General features: G+C 27.2%; 2 protein-coding genes across 3 annotated transcripts in view; both read right to left on the bottom strand.

Moving 5' to 3' along the window:
- The window catches only part of LOC127282673 (potassium channel subfamily K member 18-like), a 42135-nt gene that overhangs the window by 5590 nt on the left and 13652 nt on the right, over positions 1–22893 (bottom strand). For both annotated transcript variants that reach the window (XM_051307068.1, XM_051307069.1), the window contains exons 2-3: positions 8353–8746; positions 5503–5980 (exon numbers count right to left, since the gene is read on the bottom strand). In XM_051307068.1, coding sequence (XP_051163025.1) covers positions 5503–5980; positions 8353–8604 — 730 coding nt within the window. In that variant the 5' untranslated portion in view covers positions 8605–8746. The remainder of the gene's footprint in view (positions 1–5502; positions 5981–8352; positions 8747–22893) is intronic.
- The window catches only part of LOC127282853 (potassium channel subfamily K member 17-like), a 40955-nt gene continuing 26690 nt past the window's right edge, over positions 8629–22893 (bottom strand). Inside the window, exon 8 of the mRNA XM_051307390.1 lies at positions 8629–8746. Within this exon, the coding sequence (XP_051163347.1) occupies positions 8629–8746 (118 nt within the window). The remainder of the gene's footprint in view (positions 8747–22893) is intronic.

Here is a 22893-nt window from a genome sequence, read left to right as displayed (position 1 = left end):
CAAATATTTCTGTCGATTATTTGTTCGGATATTTGCAATTTCGGTTGAATGAAAATTTTGCGTTTTAACAATTTATCATTTAAAAATTCGTATAAAATACAAATTCGGACCAATTAAAATTCGGATAAATAAAAATTTGTACCAAATACAAATTCGGACCAATTAAAATTCGGACAAATTATAATTCGGATAAATTATAATTCGTACCAAATACAAATTCGGATAAATTATAATTCGTACAAAATACAAATTCGGACCAATTAAAATTCGGATAAATAAAAATTTGTACCAAATACAAATTCGGATAAATTATAATTCGTACCAAATACCAATTCGGATAAATTATAATTCATACAAAATACAAATTCGGACCAATTAAAATTCGGACAAATTATAATTCGTACCAAATACAAATTCGGATAAATTATAATTCGTACAAAATACAAATTCGGACCAATTAAAATTCGGATAAATAAAAATTTGTACCAAATACAAATTCGGATAAATTATAATTCGTACCAAATACCAATTCGGATATATTATAATTCATACAAAATACAAATTCGGACCAATTAAAATTCGGATAAATTAAAATTTGTACCAAATACAAATTCGTCTAAGTTAAAATTCGTACAAAATACAAATTCGGACCAATTAAAATTCGGATTAATTAAAATTCGTACAAATTATAATTCGGATAAATTATAATTCTTACCAAATTAATAAATAAATAATTCTTATAAAAATTTTTAATTCACAGTAGTTAAATTTAACAAAAATAAATATCTGTCAGAAAAATTTAAATCTTTAAAAAATTTGAATCAATATAATTATAATTTTGTTGCAATAACTATTCTATTTAATAAAAATTCCAGCAATTAATTATTCTCTCAAATGAAAATTCTATTATTTACAAATACAACTTTTCCTTAGCTTAAAAATATGATTTTTCACTGGGAATAAAACCAACGATTTATTTATTCATTAAAATTTTTACTTGGCCAATATAATTGTGAAATTCTATATTTTTCATAATTCTCATTCTCTCGAATTTTTTTTTTCCTTTTTTAATTGGCGAAAATTCTATGAAAAATAAAGTTTATTTCAACGATAATAATGAGTTTAAACGAAAGGATATGAGAATAAAGTTGAAAAAAAAAAATTATTATTCATACCAATTTGTTGGTATCGAATAATTTTTTTTTTTTTTGCAAAAAATTTTAAACTTTATTATTTTTTTTAAAAATATTTTCTATTGTAATATTTTCTTAAAATTTAATAATTAATGGAGTCTTGGAATTTACAACTTCGAGAGTAATTTAACGCCAAATACAATTTCAAGTACAATACACTGATTAAATTTAAAATTCAAATCTTCTTTTTTTTCCTATCATAAAATAAGGGATAATGTTGAAAGCCACTCGATTTGATTAAAGCTGATTGATTTTTAAGTTTAACGTGTAGTTGAAAAATAAAGGTCAGGAGTATAATATTAGAGAATATTAATTATACATTGTCAATTTTTCAGAAAGAGGGTAAATTCGGTCAAGTAGTTTTTCTCAAGGAAAATTCGTCCAGTTTCTCACGAGTCAAAGATTTATAAACATGTAGATTCCAAGAGGAATTTTACTATTTTTTTTAATTATTTTATTATTATTATAATTATTTTTTTTTATTTTAATTTTCATTAATTCAGATTTAGAGAGTGTGATTAATTCACATAATTAGAATATAATTTAGAATAAGAAAAATGTTTTTAAAATTAGAATAAAATTGTTTTCAATGTTGAATCTCTGGAGGTCTAGCTTTGATCGAGAATGAGAGAGAAAGAGAGAGAGAGAGAAAGAGAGGAGAAAAATGAAGAAATAAAGGAAAACATAAAAAGGAAATGTAAAAGTGGAACAAGGCGAAGAAGAATGTTGGCGAAATGCGAAAGAGGAACAAAGTGAAAAAAAGTATAATAGAAAAAAAACGTAAAAATAAAGAATGTAAAAAATTGAAAAAAGATGTAAATGAATAAGTAAAAATTGGATGTAGGAAATGTGAAAAGACAGGGATATGTAAAAAAAGTATTTTTACAAAAAAAATTTTAAAATTTAGAATATATCGTTCTTTAGGCGGAAGTTAAAATAGAATCAATTTTCTATAATTTTTCCAAAATTGTTTGTCTTAAAAAAGAATAAAAAAATTTAAACTATTTCGAATTGAGCGAAAAAAAATGAAATTACCAAAAAAAAAACAAAACACACACTTGTAACCTAAGAAAAAAAGAGGGGGGGGCTAGGTAAAAAGAAGTTGAAATGAAAGGATAAAAAGAAATGCTTGAAAAAAGCATAGAAAATGAGTGGAATAGTGAAAAATAAATTAAGGAGAACATTAATTAATTAATGTCGAGGGTTGAAGTAATTTTATGATTCACAGGAATCTATAAAAAAAAAAATAATAAGAAAGTGGAGAAAAGAAAAATAGGATTTTTTTTTAATGGTGTTTTAAGCAACCGTTGCGAGGTGATTTTTATTGAATTACACAAGGTGGTATGTACACTATGAAGCAACTTTTAATTAATGTACATTGTATTATCCACTCATGTAAAAGTGGATCTCAGTTTCTCTCGCGTCGAGAGTGAAAAATTAAACTAAAAAAAAAAAAAAATTACTCATATCGATTAAAGCATTTCTCGAGACACAATTTTCAAACAATAATGATAAAAAGAAAAATATAAAATATGATATGTTATACGCAGATTCTAGATATGATGGAACAAGTTTCTGAATTCGTATTAGCATTGCACTTTAATATCGGAGAGAAAAAGGAAAGGGTAAATATTTAATATTCTATATAGAGATATAGAAAAGAGAGTTTGTAATTTCGTTCTCTATATATTGAAACGAAAAAATAAAATAAAATAAAAAAACTTTTTGTGTTTATTGGAAAAAAAATAGTCTGAATGACCGAATATCCTTCATCGACGCGACGGCGGGGGCGGATATTTGCTGCGTTCGATAAAATTTACAATACAAATACATGTTTGATTTAGATTGATGTATTGAAATGTAAAATATGCTTTCGAAACTTTATGCCTGATATCTCTTTTCCATTAAATTTTATTCTGGCAGATCCATTTCAATACTCAATTAGAATGACATTGTTTTAACTAAATCGTTGTGGCGGCAAAAAAAAAAGAAGAAAAAAATAACCGCATAAATATAATCCGCGCGTGTATTTTTGGTTAACTTGAAAGTGGAATTAATTCCCGTGTTAAATATTGATGCATAAAAAAAAGGAATATTTTTTTTATATATATAGAAAAATTGTTCCCTTTGAATAATATGTGTCAGCTTTTAGAGAGAAAGAAAGATAAGATATTTTGTCAGAATGAAATGCACGATCGTTGCTTGGGGAATGGTATAGATATAGTAATTTAATATGCAGGTCATACTCCCAGAGGAGATACATAGGATAAGGTAAGCAAGTGACCCTAGATGAACACACTACCTGTGTTTTCTGCCATTGAGACATTATCTTCATTTAAATAATAAAATGTTACAGAATAATGCATAACCAACATTATTTCTGATATTTGGATTAAAATATTCCTTAAAAAAAATATCTCCTTACTCATAATAAATCCGAATTTGCAAATATTCAAAGGGAATAAATTATAATGGAAAATAGATTTGACTAAAAATTCTCACCTATTAAAATAATATCACTTATTTTTTACTTTTCCTACTGAAAAAAAATAGAATTCAGAAATTAAATAACGTTTTTATGCTACGAAAACAAAAACTGATTTTGTAAATAGAAATAAATAAGGACGATTTGTCTGACTAAAACTGATTTACTGATTTACACTACTGCGAACGAATTTCTTCTCTTATATATGGTTCCAGCAAAATTTTCTTTTCAAGATATTTATTTAAAATTTTTTCATTAATTAAATATTATATATATAGCAAATCTGTATATTATATTATAAAATTGCTCGTAAACGAATCTTTGTTGAATTTTGTTAAGACAATTAAAAATAACAAGATCCAACGAGTTGCAATTGACATTTTATTTGGCCTTTGAATGACGGTTTTTTTTCGCGTATAACGATTGAAGAGTTAAATCGAAATTTTCCCGAACAAAGGAAAAACTGGGTCAAAAACGTAGCCTGGGACCATTTCTAAAAATAGAGAAAAATAACACGCGATTTAAAGGAATTTTTTAAAATTATATATAGTATAGAGTAAAAATGCTCATGCTAATGGTCAGTTCGATATTATAATAACGAACCCATTCACTGAATTTTAATTTATCTGAATTTTAATTTGCCCGAATTTTAATTTATCCGAATTTTAATTTATCTAAATTTTAATTTATCCGAATTTCAATATATTCAAATTTCCATTTGTCCGAATTTTTATTTACAAAAATTTGAATTCATCCGAATTTTAATTTGTCTGAATATGTATTTTGTACGAATTTTAATTTATTCGAATTTTAATTTGCCCGAATTTGAATTAATCCGAATTTTTATTTATTCGAATTTTAATTTACTCGAATTTGAATTTGTCCGAATTTTAATTTATCCAAATTTTAATTTGTCCGAATTTTAATTTATCCGACTTTGAGTTAATCCGAATTTTAAATTATCCGAATTTTAGTTTGCCCAAATTTTAATTTGTCAGAATTTTAATTTATTCGAATTTTAATTTGCCCGAATTTTTATTTATTCGAATTTTAATTTGCTCGAATTTGAATTTGTCCGAATTTTAATTTATCCAAATTTTAATTTGTCCGAATTTTAATTTATCCGACTTTGAGTTAATCCGAATTTTAATTTATCCGAATTTTAGTTTGCCCAAATTTTAGTTTTCCCAAATTTTAATTTGTCAGAATTTTAATTTATTCGAATTTTAATTTGCCCGAATTTGAATTAATCCGAATTTTTATTTATTCGAATTTTAATTTGCTCGAATTTGAATTTGTCCGAATTTTAATTTATCCAAATTTTAATTTGCCCGAATTTTAATTTATCCGACTTTGAGTTAATCCGAATTTTAATTTGTCAGAATTTGAATTTGTCCGAATTTGAATTTACTCGAATTTGAATTCATCCGAATTTTAGTTTGCCCAAATTTTAATTTGTCAGAATTTTAATTTAATCGAATTTTAATTTGTACGAATTTTTAATTGATAGAATTTTTAAGGCGCCAAATTTTTATTTGTCCGAAATTAAAAATTGCCGAACAAACAGTTGACAGAAAGATTTTGGCACAATTTTTAAAAATTGACCAATTAGGGCGGAAATTTTATCATTTACAACGAAAATCTTTGTATATAGAAATTTTGCCTTGATGGTATATTTGAAAGTAATGCAATATGCTAATATGAAAATTGATAATAAAGCCAATATATTGAAATTGGAGATGTTGAATATATATATATATTTGTTATGGGAGATTGAATTACTTTTGGGATATAATAAAGTTTTGGGAAACTGGTGAGACTCACCGATTGTTGTGATAAGCGTGAGAGAGTAAAGGAGGCTGCTACTGAAGGTCCATCGCCGTAAGTGTGATCGCTTCTCGTGAAGATCTCGGCGTCGTGTTGGTATGACGGATTCGTACACAGAATGCGAAAGAGGACTCCTCAAATCACGTGCCAGACTCTCCTGAAACTTGAGGACTTCGTGCGCGGCCAATCGAGTCCAATTCTCCTTGTAGAGGACGTTTAAATCTTCGGTCAAACTCCAAAGCCTCTCGACAGTTTGTGCTCTCAGTTGTACCACTGTGTTATCCTCTTCAAGAATTGGAACTAGCGAAGACGGAGAAGGCGACGAGGATGATGATGATGATGATGATGATCCTGATGATGCTGCTGCTGATGATGAGGATGAGGACGAAGTTGATGACGACGACGACGATAACCCACCACTTCCTGAGGCGTCGGGTTTCTGGTTTGACGATGACACTATCTCAGTCGGTGGCTCCTATATACAACAATGTACAATTCATCTTTTCAAAACTTGGTCTTATTTCACAACAAAGAACATTTCATTTAACAAAAAAACAGTTAACTGTTACTTTATCTTTTTGTTCGCCCTGACATTTCATGTGAGAAAGAGAGAGAACTTTAAAAAAGCTTTTTCTTCTAATTTCGTTTATCTCGAGATCATTTTCTTTTCTATTGTAAGTGAGGAAATTGTGAGATATTTCATTGATAAAAAATAATTCAGAATTGTAAGGAATTTTATTAACTATTTATTAAAATTAATATTGTAATTTGACACTTTGTAAACCTACTTTTGAACTGTATTTATAAGTGTCTTAAAGCATAAAAATTTTTTGTAATAAAAAAAAATTTGCAGTAAAAAAAACTTTTTCAATATAAAAAAACTTTTGTAATGAAAAAATGTGTTGTAAATTGTAATATACATTTTTTTAATCTAAAGAAACTTTCTATTCTATATAGTATAAAACCAGGGAAAAATAGATTGAATTGATTTCATGAAAACAGACGTAATTTACATAATTTTATAACATAGTGAGAACATGTCTTATCAACGTGTACGTTTCACAGTTCGTCTAACAATGAGAGGTTTTGTCAGTTAGACACGATATCTGAGTTTTCCATATATAATAAACAATGACAACATTATTTCCCTTCTATCTATCATTTTATTTTTTTTATGATATACTATTATTTTTTCTTTTTTCATTTGTTTTTATTTCTCTCATTTTTCTCTTCATTTCACTCATATTTATATAAACAAATGTTTATTTTTATTTTCACTTGAATTTATAGTTTTTTTTTATTTTTTTTCCACTTTAACTTTTTGCGGTCAAACATAAATGAACATTTAGAATCTGGGTGTTATAAATTATATTAAATCCCGTGTAGAAATGTTGCCAGGGCCCAGATCGGGGCCTGATTAGGCGTTTCATTACCTACTAGGGCTTTATTAGGGCAATTACCACACGGGATTATAAATTTAAAGTAGATATTAAAATTAGATTAAATTAAAATTTCTTATGTTATTTATTTTTTGGTAGAAATTACCCTACCAGGGCCCTAGTAGGGAATGAAACGCTAATCAGGGCGACCAAAAAATGTCTGATCCGGCCCCGATCTGGGCAAAGTTTGGGGACAACCTGGCAAATTTTCTACACAGGAAATAGTAATAAAAAAATAAATTATAAAAGAAAATTTTACATTGCTTTCTATTTAATTTATAAAAAAAATATTACATAATTTCTGTTATCTTGTGCAAATAAAATATTTTAAATTTCATAAAAAATTCTAATACTCGCAAATAAAACGGATGATATTAAAACATATTTTTAATATATTTGCAATACTGAATAAAAATAATATATATTAATTAATATTTATTCTAATTTTGCTTGAAGTAAAACAAGTTTTACTGGATACTTTTTCTTTATGCTTGAGAGTTATATAAAAAAGATATTCCTGAATTGCAAATATATCTCTTTATCGACGTATTTCCTTGATTCCAAACAAGTTTAATTAAAAGTTTTATTTGAAAAATAACGAAACTTTTTTTTTTTTAATCTCTGACCGTATACATCAAAGCTCACACTTGTTCATAAAGTCAATAAAAAAAAAAAAAAATTTTTTAGTTCAAACAAAACTTGTTTTGCACAATACTGTTTAAGGAACGATTTTCGTTTAACTGGAACATTAATAAAATTTTAGTGGTTTATTATTTCTTGTTTTTTTGTTGTAATGGCTTAATTTTAAAAAAATTTATTTGATTCAAATAATTAGTTGCTTGCCAAATAAATATTTCCTTGAAATTAAAATTTTTTTAATTAAAAAATTATTTGTTAAATAAAAATTAAGTTATTATTATTAAAAGAATGAAATAAATTAATTTCATCGGGATAAATAAATATTCGATGGACGGAGATGAAATTGAAACCAACTTGACTATTTATACCTTATTTACCTTGTACCATTATGTTTTCTATGCAAAAAAAAGTAGAAAGCCTGGTCGAATTGAGAGCAGTGTTTTTTCATCTGCAGAACGCGATTACAGGGGAAAATGAATTGCTAAGCCGAGAATTGTGGATTGAGGTAGAAGGGAGAGAGAGAGAGGGTGGGTTATTGAAGTGTTCTCATTTTAAGAGGACTCTGACTTAGCTAACGTATCTCGTACATTTTTTTTTTCAACGTGAAAATAACACGAGATAGAGTTCGTTGGTGGGGAAAGGAGAATAAAAAAAAAAAAGAAAGAAAGAAGAAGAATGAGCAAAAGCATTGTGCAAAAAAAAAACGCAGAGACAAGATACTGGAATGGGGAGAGGAAAAAGCGATCGATGAAAAAGAAGACTCACTCACCGACTTGAGTCCGCCCTCAAGGGCCATGAAGGCGAAAGCTCCGAGTAACGTGTAACCAAGTACAAGGATGCAAACGCCGAGGCTCGCAAGAAATCCCGGCGTTTTTGTTGACGGGGAGTTGCTGCAGCTGCAACAACAGCAAAGCAATTCCGCGCCACGACCAGTGTTGGAAAGTTTGATTCTGTCCGGTGCCGAGCGATTCGGACAACATCTTGGCGCTCGTTGATAATATTCGCCGGCAACGTTCTGCATTGCTTTTTTCGTGAAGCGTCGATATCACTTGGCGCTGCAATTGGCCGCAGTTGCAGGGACCGCTGCATGTGCAGTCGCCGCAGCTGCAGCTGCAGCTAGTGGCTCCTTAGCGTGTCGATTTTTCTTCCTCCATTCTGCGATTCTGTAACAAACATTTTATTTTTAATTAATTATTATTAAATATTTAAATATATTAAGTATTATTTTAATTTGAAATATTTGTGGAGCTTGAAAAATCTCATCTGCGCCTGGGATCGAACCCCTGTTTTTAAATTGCAAGTCGGGAGCTCTGATCACTGGACTACCCATCTTAGTGAGAGATTTAAATAATTTTTTCTCTTAAGGTACGAAAGCGAACTAAATTATTCGCTTTCGTAACCAAAAATTGGAATTTAAAAAAGTACAACCACATAATTAAAAAAAATTAAAAATTATTTAAAAATTAAATTAAAAGGAATACTTTTTAATAACTTAAAGCAAAATAGGAATAATTTTACATAGCTATTTTCCATTCCTTTGAAATAATGATTCTTCTAGTTCTATTTTGTATACCTTTCCGTTTCTAACTTTTTAGCCAAAAAAACCTAGACCAGCATCGATGGTACAGTAAACAAGTTTTATTTGACTTAAGCAAACTTTTATTTAGATTATTTAAGTCCGTCTTGTATTCACAAGAGAAATAGCAATGAAGGAAAAGAAAATTAGTTCAAGTTTAACTTTCATGTTTTTAATTTAATATTTGCTTATTTCACCAAATAATAATTATAAACAATTTATGAATATTTTTTTCTCGAAAGGCTAAATATTTGCAAAAAGTGAAATTAAATAATTTTAAAAAACAGTTTAAAATTTTTTTTCCGAAAAGTATAGAAAAAGTCATTTACAGCCAGTCGCATATAAATTTTCCCCATGATTTGTTAGGGAAAAAGAAAATAAAAAAATTAGCTAACGAGAAAGTTATGAAATCTTTTCCACAATATTAAGATGATTTGCATATGTATAATATGTGTCTGATCAGAATATGCGTTTTTCACTTTATATAGTATACTATGGAAAAAGATCTGTCAGCCGAAGTAGAAAAAGTATATTACAGCGAGACACATACCATTCGGAATTTTTCGAAACACAAGAGAAAGACAACGCGAGAACTTTTTTTTCCTGTTGTTTTTTTTTCTTAGTTTATTTTAGCCATTATTTTTTTCCTACCCTCTGGTGTATATAAAGTAGAACAAGTATTTCTTTGCTAGACATGCAATTTTCGTTTTCCAGGTATATCGTGTCGTTTGAAGCACCAAACGTGTCGTTGTTCCGCAATGCTAATTGGTTGATTTGATTGTATAAATTAGCATATTCATCGTCTCTCAATTTGTTCTTCCATTTTCCCTCTCGCATTCTTTTTTTTTTTTTTTGTTTTAAAAGAAAAATTTCATATTTCCCCCTTCAAAACACTGCGAAAATCGTTTCAATCTCAGTTATTAATGTTTTTCATTTCCCCTATACACTTTTTTTCAAGATATTCCCAATAGATACGTATATATGGTTTTATTAACATTTTTTTAAAACGGTTTCTCCTATTTCATTTGGATTATTATTACTGTAATTTTTATTAAGTATTTTTATTTTTATTATTTATTTTCATTTATTATTTTTATTTATTATTTTTAATTATTATTTCTTTTTTATTATTTTTAATTATTATTTTTATCTTGTATAAAGTTTATTATTTAGTTAGTATGTAATTTATTTTGGGTAAAAATTATAAATTTTCTGTTTAAAAAATTCGTATTTCAGTAAACATTAATAAATTACTAATTTAAATGAATACACACGAACAAATAATTTTGAAAACATTTTCCAAATGGTTGCTACCTTTATTTGTAACCATGAAATATTATTCATAGTTTTATTTTACATTCCATTCAATTTAATGCAAACAAAAGGCATCTACTTTAAATGCAGTAGAATTTAATTTATCTAATTTACCTGAAATTGAGTTAAATTCAGCAGAATAATAAACATAAAAAAAATTTAATAAAATGAATTTGAACTTTAAAATTTGATTAATATAATATTATTCAAATTTTCCGTACAAAAAATTTATAGATCAGTTTTTGATTGAACCGCAACATTTACAATGGATCAAAAATGATCAAAAAATTTACATTTTCAACTTTTTATTACAAGAAAAATTATTTACATTTTCTTTTTTTGTCAATAGTTTTATTTTTATGTCAACTTGTAAACTTTTTTCAAGTGAAAATTCTACAGAGATTGAATTTGAAATTGCCTTTTCTCATTACTTGTTTAATAGAAAAAAAAATATATTAAAATAAAAGTATTACACGACTGCAATTTTTCCTCCACCTTTTTCTGCGTATAATAAAATTATTAATTATTAAAATTAATGCAGTGTTCTTTAAATTTTGTTATAAAATTTTTATATTTAAATTAGCTCATTTTATTAGTGGAAGAATTTTTTTTTAGTAGAAGATATTATAATTTAATATATTTACATTGAAAATTGTAAAATGAAATAAAAATAATAATGTTGAAAGGATGAAAAACACGCGCTTGTATATCGTGAGGGGCTGTAAAACGTAACCGAAACACTGTAAGTACTTTATTTCAGTTTGATGGGAAATAGAGGTTGCTTTCAGTAAAGAATTTATCAAAGCGATACTTGAGAACTTTGTAAATTGAGACGCGAAACTCATTCCTGAAACGTGCTATCCGCATTTATCGTATCCCTAATGGTGTACTAAATTGGCTTTTACTATTGAGTCTCTTGCAATTTTGAACGGAGCTCGGGTTTCCTGCATCGGCGGGAAGTCATACAAAAAAAAAACGAAGATACATCGACAGGTTAATATCAAAAAATTTGTTAAGTATAATAAAATATAAAGAGCGACTCCTTCGAGAACGTCCATTAAAAATATTTCGAGTTTAAAATTACTTCCTCCATCGTATTTATTTTTGAATAATTAAAATTTGTTAGAATTTTTATATTTTATTTATAATTTTGTTGTAAGTTTTTTGTAAAATAAATAATTCATTAAACCCACAATGAGAATTGTAAAACAATTTATTGATTTCAGTTTGACTCACTCACCGAACTGCCAGAACGTCAGACCAACGAGTTCATTAAATCCGGATTCGAGTAATTCGGATCAGTCAATTAAAATACAATTTCAATGTAGAACTTGAAAGTATAGATATTTTTCCTTCTCCTTCCCTCTCTCTCTCTCTCTCGGCGGTCTATTTATTTTAAAACAGTTTCTGGGCTAGTTTAAACGAATAAATTATACTCGGATTTTGGTTATTTTCAGAAAGGGTAAAAATTTAATTAAACTCGCACTCACTGAAAATAAATTTTGTAATTGTAAATAGAAAATAAATTTGTCGTTAAATTATAAAAAAAAATTAAATTTAAAAAATTAACCATTTTTAATTTCACTCACTGTTAGGTCAATAACGGAAGGTTTTCGAAATGAATTTTATAATCTAATGAAGACACATTGAATATATTATCAGTAAAATAAATTACATTGGAATATGTACCGATAAACCGGTTATAAATCACATCCTTACCGCACATAGTCGACTCTATTACTCTGCTTTATTATTATATAAATGACTCACAAAATTTCATAAAAAAAAATTATTTTTTTATTAAATTTTTATTTATTAGAAAAAAGAATTGTTCGTATTTTATTTCTTTTGACATAAAAAAAATAATTAATACGAAAAAAAGATATTAAATTACGAAACTTTGAATATATTTTTTGATTAGATAAACGATTTCCCGAGGTGAATTAAATTTCTGATATAAAACAAATTATCATTTATAGAAAGAGAGTCGCTGAGAGCTCTCTCGGAAGTCAAGAGTTTGCTATTTTGGTCGAAATGGATCAAATAGAAATACTCTCAGGAGAATGTAACGAAGTTAAAAAGTTTGTCCGACATTTGAAAATTCCATTTTCGTAGAGAGTCCAGAAATTATGAATTCCATTCGAGAACTCAGGCATATTATTCTAAAAGGCGTATATAATAATTTCCATGTATGAATATTAAAATCTACGAGAAGAGTAATTTTAAAGAAAGAGAGCTTATTTCACAAAAGTATGCAAAGTGGAAAATAAAATAATTGAACATCCACACCAATAATTTCTAGTTTTTTATTTTTAATTTCAAAAAAAAAAATTAATATCTATAATAAAACCATTTCGTATCAATCTTAGAGATATCTGGCAAATTGGAATAGATCCAAAATCGTTTATACTCTCCGTTCAGAAATAAATTTCTATAAATTATTAAATATGCAATTATATTATTTACTTTAATTTTTAATATATTGAAAAATTTTAATAAATTGAAAAAATAATAATTAATATTTATTTATTTTAAATTATAATTTTTTATTGAAAGTTTGTTAATTCGAAATTTCGAATAATTATATGGTCAATAAAGAAATTAATTGACTGATCATATAATAAAAATTTTTCAATGAAAAGAAAGAATACAATTGATAGATAAATTTATAACTCACAAACAATGGAATTCACGTCTTTGAGATTCTATAGATTCCATAAATTGTTAAAATTCTTTATAAATTCCGTCAAGACCAAATAGAAATTCTATTAAGATTCGCAACATTCCGCACTATTTCTGTTAAAATACAAGTTATTTTTGGATAATTGAGCAATTATTTCCAGACAATTTACTTTGAAAACCAATAAATAATTACTGTAAACGAACCGCGGTGGATATAAATTTTTTTCTGCAAAGTAATTCTAAGGAAATTTATGATTTTTATAATTCCCAAAAGAAAAGTATTTTTACATTCAAAAGAATAATCTTATCAAATTGCAATATGAAAATTATAATTAGAAATTTTTTTTTTTTAAATATACTTTTAATGAATACTTAATTAGAAGAAAGCATGCGGTATATATTATATATGAATAGGAAATATTTGAGTCTGGTTTAAAGTTTTGCATAGACTCTAATTAATCTTGTTATAGAACATTAGTTTGTTAATCTCTGCTTTTCTCAATGTTTATAAAACGAATACCAAAAACGCTTTCGAATAATTTAACTTTTCTTCCTAACAGCAAGTTTTGAAACTTAAAGATTAATCAGATTATGAGACGTAAAATTAGATTCGAAAGATAAGTCGAGATGTAACTCCATTAAAACTTATCATTTTAGCTATTTAGAAGTCACATAATTATAGTCTTTTGGTAAGCAAAAATTAGTTTAGACTAAAATTGCCATTTTTTTAACTTCAAAATAAATTAATTTTTGTTTTCCATTCTTCTCTATATTAAAATAATTATAACAAAGTCTCGATAAAATTGAAAATTATTTCTTTGATTAAAAAGTACAAAAGGGAAATTTTTCCACAGTCCAATTATTATTATTATATATATGTTAAAAATAGCGCTCACATAATAAATCCATATAATGATGCATTTGGCGAGAGGAAATAGAATCGCGTAATTGTCTCTCTATCTCTTTTAATATCCCGAGCAGAATTTTATTTGTGGCACAAAAAATAGTATTTGTGAAAATTTTTTTTGAAAGAGATTTTCGTTTGTATATGTGACACACATATTATATTCTTTTATGCGCATTGTATAGCCAAACCGCGAGCGGAAACCGACGAGCCATTTTCCCTGCTCAAATCGGAGAAGGATCTTGAAGGCCGATTCATAAACGGGCCATGTCCAACGTTGTCCAATGCAACTATCATTCCTCTGTATAGACACAGTGGAGGTAGACACAAATATAGCCAGACCTATATTTACACGTCTATATATACATTTGTAAGATATATATGGTTACGTGTTCCTCTTCCCATTGTATATATATATATATAGAGAGATGTGTGTTGGGGATGCGAGACGCGATGAGGGTAGAAACCGTGCCGCGAAGGCACTGCCCTAGTTGAGGCATTGTACCTCGGCTACCGGAGATAAGGCATGAAATTAAATTCGACGGAATGTGGGTCGGCGAGGAATCTGTTTTTCCATTGCCCCTTCGTTTATTCAGCGAGTTTTCAATCCAATACAATCTTCCCCCTTTTGTATTCTCTCTTTCTCTCTCAATTCTCTTTTTATATATATATATATATACATATATATGTTTTTCAGGTGCAGCAGTTTATTATTATTTGTTTAATTTATATTTATCCATTTGAAATAATTTTCGATTTTGAAAAATCTCTCTCGCCTGGGATCGAAGCTCTGATTTTAAAGCACTGTACCATCTTCGTGAGTGATTTAAACTAATTTTTCTAAATTATTCGGTTGTAATCAAATTTTTGTTAGAATCATTTGGTTTTCTAGACCAAACCTATTTTTTTGTTGTTAAATTATTTTGTTGTCCTAAAAACGATTTATTATTTTCAGTTTACTAAAAATTTGTTCGGACAAAAACAAAAAAATGTCAAGGGCAATGTGGAAAGTAACAGAAACAAAAAAGGGACCATAAAAAAGTAATCGCTGGGAGAAATGAAGATTAAAAATTTTTTCGAATTAAATTCAGGCGCCAAATTTCTCTCTTGGCGCGCCAAATAATATTTCGCTTACCCAAAAAGCGTATTCGCAAAAATTTATACATATATATTCGATAAAATAGAGTCTCGACGATATTTATTGCCTCCGATTCAGCGTCAATATTAAATAATGACTTTTTTTTTCTATACGTTTCGACACATTTCAATGGTTAGTCATTCAAGCATGTTAATCAAATATTGGTAGTACAAAAATGTGGTTTTAAATCTGACGAGTTGCAATGAATTCCTTCCTCTCTCTCTCTCTTTAAATACGAAAATTCTTCTCTGATTGCGTTTTTCGTTCTCTACTTCTTAATTAGCAGTTTTTATCTAATAATGGAATACGCTGAGAATGCATATTTACCAATCCAATTAGTGGATGAAACTTATTTATCATTTTTTTTTGATTTAATTTTTTTTCTTTGAAAAAATTTCACCAAATAAAAAGTTTGAAATTTTAATTTTAAAAATGTCTTTTTAACTTGAAAATTTTTTTTTTTAATAAGAGAAATAGTAAAATTCTTTAAAAAACAGAAAATGTCCTTTAAAAAAAGAAGCAAGTTTAGTTAAACGAATGTATTTTAAATGGTTATCTTATTTACAGGAAAATTTCAATTTCAATCTCGTTTACCGTCTCTGGCTTCCGCAATATTTACGATAGCAGGTTTTTGATATTTGTCATGAATATTTACCAGTCGAAGAGTAAACGAAGAAAAATATTTAGAACGCAAACAACGTTCGTATATAAGTGCTAAAGAATAACAATATACAGCAAAATCTCAATGCTAGATGCTATTTTGAAAAAAAAAAATTGTCCCTTTACATGAATAATTAAAGAAAAACTTTTCTATGAAATTTTAAACAAACTTCAGCATAAAAGTTGATCCTCTAATTTTTGCATTCTTAATTTTCTTCTAGTACTTGAATATAGTATTCAAAAATTCGCTCGAATTTTAAAGAAAAAAAATAACATAAAAGTTAAAAAACAAATTCAAAAAAATTTTTTAATTAAATTTGAAAGCTTAAATAAACTTTTTAATCACATTGATCAATGGAATTTGTGTCGTTACTTTTTAATGAAATTTCACTAGAATATTTAACATGATTTTGAAACTTTATTTTCTACGTTAAAAGGATTTTTTTACTTGTTTTTTAAAATGTAATTTTCTTATAAAAAAATATTGTAGGTAAAGAAAAATGGACAAAAGAAGTAAATAAAAAAAGAAAATAAAGAAAAAGGGTAGAAAATTATTTTCTCTTATTAATTATTTTTTAAAACAAGAAATTTCCTTTCATTTGTGAAATATATTCGAAGCAGTGTGTGAAAAATCATGTGAAATCATTATTATTATTATTATATAAAATCGACAATTAAAAAGAAAATGTACTTAATCTACATTTTGTAGACTATATATGTCAATATCATTAATTAACAAACGAAACGAGAATAGAGGAATTATTCATAATGAGGAAATACAATTTACAATACCTTACATTTTAAGGAGCACCTAGAGCTACCCTATACTTAAAGTTTCAAACACACATAATTAGTGAATAAAACTGTGACATAATTTCTTTTTTTTAATCTTTTGCACCACTTTTGGCTTATATAGAGAAAATTATACATTATTTCAAAAATTTTTAGGTCATCAAACAACTAAAGATCTCTTTGATCAGAAAAATTGTTTGCAGCAGCAATATTTTTGATACAATGAGAGTTTCATTAAAAAAAAAATTTAATTCATTTCCGACAAAGAATATTTATATGATATTATTTAAAACAAATTATTATTATTATTATTATTATTATTATTTATTATAATAATAATTATAATATTTTTTTAAATAATTTTTTTTCTGTATTTTTGCTTTTGGAAAAAATTTGAATAAATGAAAAAGCACTGACAATAATAAGACGATGTTTTTGTAATTACATTAAACTTTCAAGAATAAATCGTTTTGTTTTCATAATATGAATAATTTTTGTCTAAAAAAAATGGGAGGAAAAAAAATTTGAAGCTTTAGCGAGAAGGATTTCAAGTGTTTAAATAAAATTTTGTATGTAAGCCATGTTATGCAAATGATGATATTCTTGAGCTCATTTCCTCCTTGTGAAACCTTCTTTGCTTCACTTTTCCGCACTTTGCTTCCATTTTCCAGCTCAAAAGGTTAAATCTCATAAACTTGGCACGATATGAGCAATTCTATGGTGATAAGTGATATCATATATTCCTTCTAATATCAATAACCACAGAGAGAAGAGAGAGGAGAGAGAGAGAGAGGAAATTTTCTCTCAAGTAACTTCCTTTGGCTATTTGCTTAAACTCTACGAACTTTACTGCATACTTTTCATTTTCTTATAAAAATTAATTTCTTTGTGGCTTGGAATATATATTCAACTTATTGATTTTTGTTATTAATTTTGATATATACGAATAAATGGAATTTTTTGATGAGAGCTACTTTTTTTTCCTCTTCTTAATAAGATAACTTTTTTTTGTTTTATCCGTTAAAATTTACTAATGACAATTTTCCTTTATTTTACGGTTATTAATTCAGTCTCGAAACTCAAGATTTTATGTGTGTAGTTTTTATGATTTATTCACGTTCAAAATTTCATGCCTTTTAGCACAAATGAACTTGCTGGATTTTTACGAGCGGTTTTTTTTTATGGATTTATTGAAGTTCAAAATGTTGAATCTCACCGTAACTTAACGAACTTTATATATGATTTTTTTTTATGTATTTTGCAAAACATATTTATTAATAGATAATAAAATAAAATTTCCATTTTATTTTTTGCTTCCCAATCAATAAATAAATTATTTTTGTATTAAATAATAATTAATTAATGAAAATGAAAATTATCTAAAAATTTCAAAATAAAAATGTAATTATTTTTATTTAATAAATAATGCGAAAAAATTTGATTAAAGGGAATGAAGGCAAATAATGTATTATAGAAAAGGGATAATATAAAATTGTAATGAAGAGAAATGAAAAAGTAAAAGGAAATTTTTTGGCTCAAGATTGGTATTTGGTATATGAGGAGAATAAAATTTCTTTTGTCAATGAAATTTATTAACGGAAACGTTATATCACATTTCGGACACGTTTAAATGGTCTCTACATCGTTTATTGTGGTTAAAGCACATTGGGGGAGTAACGGCACTAAAACCGATCGTAACTACTATCGATAGTAACTATGCTGCGTTTAGTTACGTAGTAACTGCCGGCAGGTTGTCGATCCTATCTGATGGTTTCTAAAGTGGTTTCAAACTTATTGAAGATATTATCAATCTCAATTTTGACAGGCCAACCCCCAAATCTATAATTTAAAGTAATTTTTCTCACTTTCATCGTTGTGCGGCAATTTTTTTTTTCAATTTCAATCAAAAAATATTACAATCTGATTCTACCCTCTTTTTTGTTCTGAATTCATTTTTCACACTTTATACAGGCGAAAAAAGTTGAACAATTTATTTATCATGTTCGCACAATGAATAATTTATTCATGACATTGTCATTTATTTTTGGAAAATTATTTTCGTCATCGATCACAGTTGGAAAAAATAAAGTCGCTATATGATTTTGTTCGCACGTGAAAATTCGACAGGGGTTTTCTTTTTTTTTTTTTTTTTTTTTTTTGAAATCACGTAGCGCAGCTATTGCATTTAAATAAAAATCGTTAAACGAGGAATCCGTCGGAAACGAAACAATCTACTTTCGTTATTTTCGTTTTGTTTCTATTCTATTCTGTCGATATTCACTCACTGTTTACGTTTCGTTACTCAAAACATTCTGTTAAACAATTTTTTTTCATCTTGTTGAAAAGGAAAGTAAAAAATTCGTTTTTGATATTTTTGAAATCAAGTGTTTTCTTCTTTTCGGTGGAGAAAATTTTGCTTATATATATTAGTAAAATGTATATTTTTTTACGAAATATTAATTTGTCACAATCAGTTAAAACTTTGATTAGATATTGTAAATGACAGTTTTTCGAAAATTTTTCTCATTTTTTTTTATATTTAGTGTAATTAATTTTAAAAATGTATTTTTAGTTATAAATACACTATTTCAAGATTATAAAATCAAACAGACGGAAATTCAATTAAAAAATTACGTATTTACGTAATCCATCATGGACTTGATAATATCCGGAAAATATTTAAATTGGTTTTTTTTATGCATCGACAGTATCAGCATTTTTTCATTAAAATTATTAATAACTTCATTTTTCAAACATTCCATCGATTTCATATTATATATATCTTTTGCTTTTATTTCAATTTCTTTCTTGCTATCAAGTTTATTTTTTCTTTAAATGTAATTTTACTCATTCTTTTCGTAAGGAAATTATTATTTTTATTTGCAATATTGAGACAATATTGTCCGTAATATTCGCCTAGTATTTTACTATACCAAACAGAAAAATCACTCCTGTCTGACTAAAACTCTCTTTTACTACTGGCTTTTAGTTTACATTGAAACTTTTCGCTATACTGCCAGCGAGAATCTGTTTTTCAGTTAAATAAAAATGGTTAATAAAATCGACTATTTCAGCTAAATAAAAATAAATTTTTAATTCGCAAAAATTCCGACTGTCAAATTTCAAATTGTGAAAAAAGATGTAATTGGATTATTTCAGAAAAAAAAGAGAGAAAAAAATGAATGAAGGTACACAATCCAAGTGGAAATAATTGGAATAAGCGACTATTTGAGTATCAGTTTAAGGAGCTGTTAGTGTATTAACGACATAATGGGTGCTTGAGCGCAACAGTGAAGAACGCTCGGTCGTCAAAGAGATTGGTGCAACCAGCATCCAGTAACTGAACGCAATGGAGCTTTCGATCGACAGGAGTTGATGTCAAGAGGTAAAGTCAGTTTGACACTCATTCTCTGAGATTCGGTCATTCGGTCCTTTGTGTTCATCTCTCTCTCTCTCTCCCTCTCTCTCTCACTCCTCTTTTCCTTTCCGCTGTTCACTTCCGCCCTTTAGCTACCCACCAACCGCTGCTTGCTCGCCGACGGTACAGCTATTGATTGCAAGCTGCCAGGGCCACAGGCCCTGGGTTTGGCTTTGCTAACCCGTTCCAGTGCGTTACGATGTGTCGCAACGACGTCAACTACCATCCCGGATTAAAGATCTTCGAAAATAACCACAAGAGAGAGAGATCTTTCCTCCGCTAAATCCACCTTCAGATTCCCCAACAATAGAAAGGAAACTTTCAAAAAGCTCTCTCCTTCATATCATACATGTCAATATTACTTCCTCTATGGAAATTGAGATTTTTATGGAACCAATTCTCAGTATACTTTCTTTTTTCACCATTTAATAAGGTCAAAATAACATTCTTTATATATGAGATTTATCCTTCTATAGAAAGAGAAGAAATTTCAGAAAATATAAAGGATACATTTCAAAAGGAACAAGTTTTAAAAATCAATTGAGAATTTTCAATTTTAATAGAATTTTCCGTGCTGAAATTTTGCTAGGGCCCTGATCGGGGCCGGATCAGGCTGCCCTATTAGTAAATGAAACGCCACACCTGATCAGGACCAAATTAGGGCTAGCAGAAAATGTGGATTTCCTAATCTGGGCCACATCAGGCGCGGCGTTTAATTCCCTAATAGGGCAGCCTAATTCGGCCCCGATCTGGGCCCTGGCAATATTTCTCCACGGGGATTTGGCTCTGATAAGGTGCGGTGTTTCATTTCCTACTAGGGCCCCGGTAGGGTAATTTCTACCCGGGTTCATTACATGCAGAAATTTTGAAAGGGCCCTGGCGGGGCCCACGTCGGGAAGCTCCAAATTCGCATGAAACAGGGAAACGGGGCCACAAAAAAAGAGATTAAAACCCGGGGCCCGACCAGGGCCTGGACCCGGTTTCCTGTTTCAACCAGGTTAGGGCCAGGTTGGCAAATTTCTGCATTATTATTTTGATAAATAAATTTATTTGATTCAAATAATTTTGATACTTTATTATATCAAATAAATATTTAATTCTAATAATTAGATTGTATATTTATTTCAAATAGAAAAATTATTGGTTCAAATACAGTTTATTTAATTCAAATAATATATTATTTAATTGTAATATAATTATAATTATATTACAATTAAATATTTATTTGATAATAGTCAAGTACAAGATTATTTGAAACAAATAAATTTTTGTTTTCAGTGTAACAAATAATTAATTGATAGAATTTTCATTTGTCCGAAATTACAATGATTTCGGCGTAATTTTTTTTTATCATTGAAATATTGTTTACGTGTATATTGTGGTTATATAAAATATATATTGTCAAGTTTTCCACGTTTATTGTTACGTAAGATTTTATTTATCTTTCCCCCTCATCTCTTTTATTTATTTCCATTTGTATGAAATACAATAATGCAAATAAGAAAACTCGCACCTTCCTCCATTTCAATTTTTCTTTTCCAGATGTTCATGATCGGACACCTTTATCAATGACAATAAATTCATATATTTTATTTACTGATGGAAAAAATATTTACAATATTCTATAAATATAAAAAATAATATATTATATAATTTTTTATATTATATATTATAAAAATTAAACATATAATTTTTTATATTTATGTAATTTATATTTGTTGTGAAATAATAAAAAAAAATTGCCCATATAGAGAAAGGAAGTTTACAATTATTTTAAAAAAGATTATTTTTCAGACAATGTGATGTAATAACTAATTCCATCAGAACAAGTGACTAATATGTGTTACATAAGATAAAATGACTTATATAAGTAATCAATCAGTTTCGACTAATTCGCCAGTTGTCCATTACATATTGTTCGAAACAATCGAAATTGATTGCAAATCTATCACATTTCACTGATACAAATTGAAAGACTAAATTTGGTTTAATCAATTTTTCACTATATAGTCAGTAAGTTAATTTAATTATTTTTTATATTAAAAATTTACATCACTTTTTAATTGTTGCTATATAGCTTCTAATTATTAATTAATAAAAAAATAAATTATTAATTAATAAAAAATAAATTATTAATTATTAATATTAAATTATTAAAAAATAAATATTGAGTTTATAATTTAATTAAGTTAAGTATAGGAATATATTGAATACATAATCCTGGGATCATATTTTTTTTTTGTTTTTTTAAGATTTAATGATAGTGTATAATAAAAAGCAATTTCATTAAAAACCCTATATGTCGGACTGTATTCATTGAGATTAAAAAAAAAAAATGTGTTTTTTTTTTATGGAAAAATATCAGATACTTGATTTTTGTTTTTCAATAAAATTTGTCGGTAAAAGGATTTTGGTTTCACTAACATTAACATTCAATGTAATTGACTCTTTCTCCATTATACAATTTAAATCGCATATATTTCAATTTATGTATGTATATGGTATTTTTACTCGAAAAAAAAACATTGGTCAATAAAAATTGTCCCATAAAACGATTCAATGTATAATACATATCTTCCGATCGTGATAAGGCAAAAAAAAGCGTATTGCATTTTTGTCAAAATTTATATATTAAAAGGTCAGCATCGAAAATTATCTATTAAAAAAAACAATGGAATTTACTTAATTATAAATTTTCATTATAATAAAATTTATACTCTTAAGGAGCCGTCAAAATTGTAATAAATTAAAAATATTAAAAATAAATTCCAGGAGGAAAAAACTGATTTAATAAAAGGTTTCAACTTTATCGACAATAAATATTTT

The sequence above is a fragment of the Leptopilina boulardi genome, unplaced genomic scaffold (genome assembly GCF_019393585.1).
Source record: "Leptopilina boulardi isolate dan_hultmark-lab unplaced genomic scaffold, ZJU_Lbou_2.1 LbouV2_302, whole genome shotgun sequence".
NCBI classification, from domain to species: Eukaryota; Metazoa; Arthropoda; class Insecta; order Hymenoptera; family Figitidae; genus Leptopilina; species Leptopilina boulardi.
The sequence above is the reverse complement of the archived record's forward strand: the minus strand, read 5'-3'. Positions and strand labels throughout refer to the sequence as shown.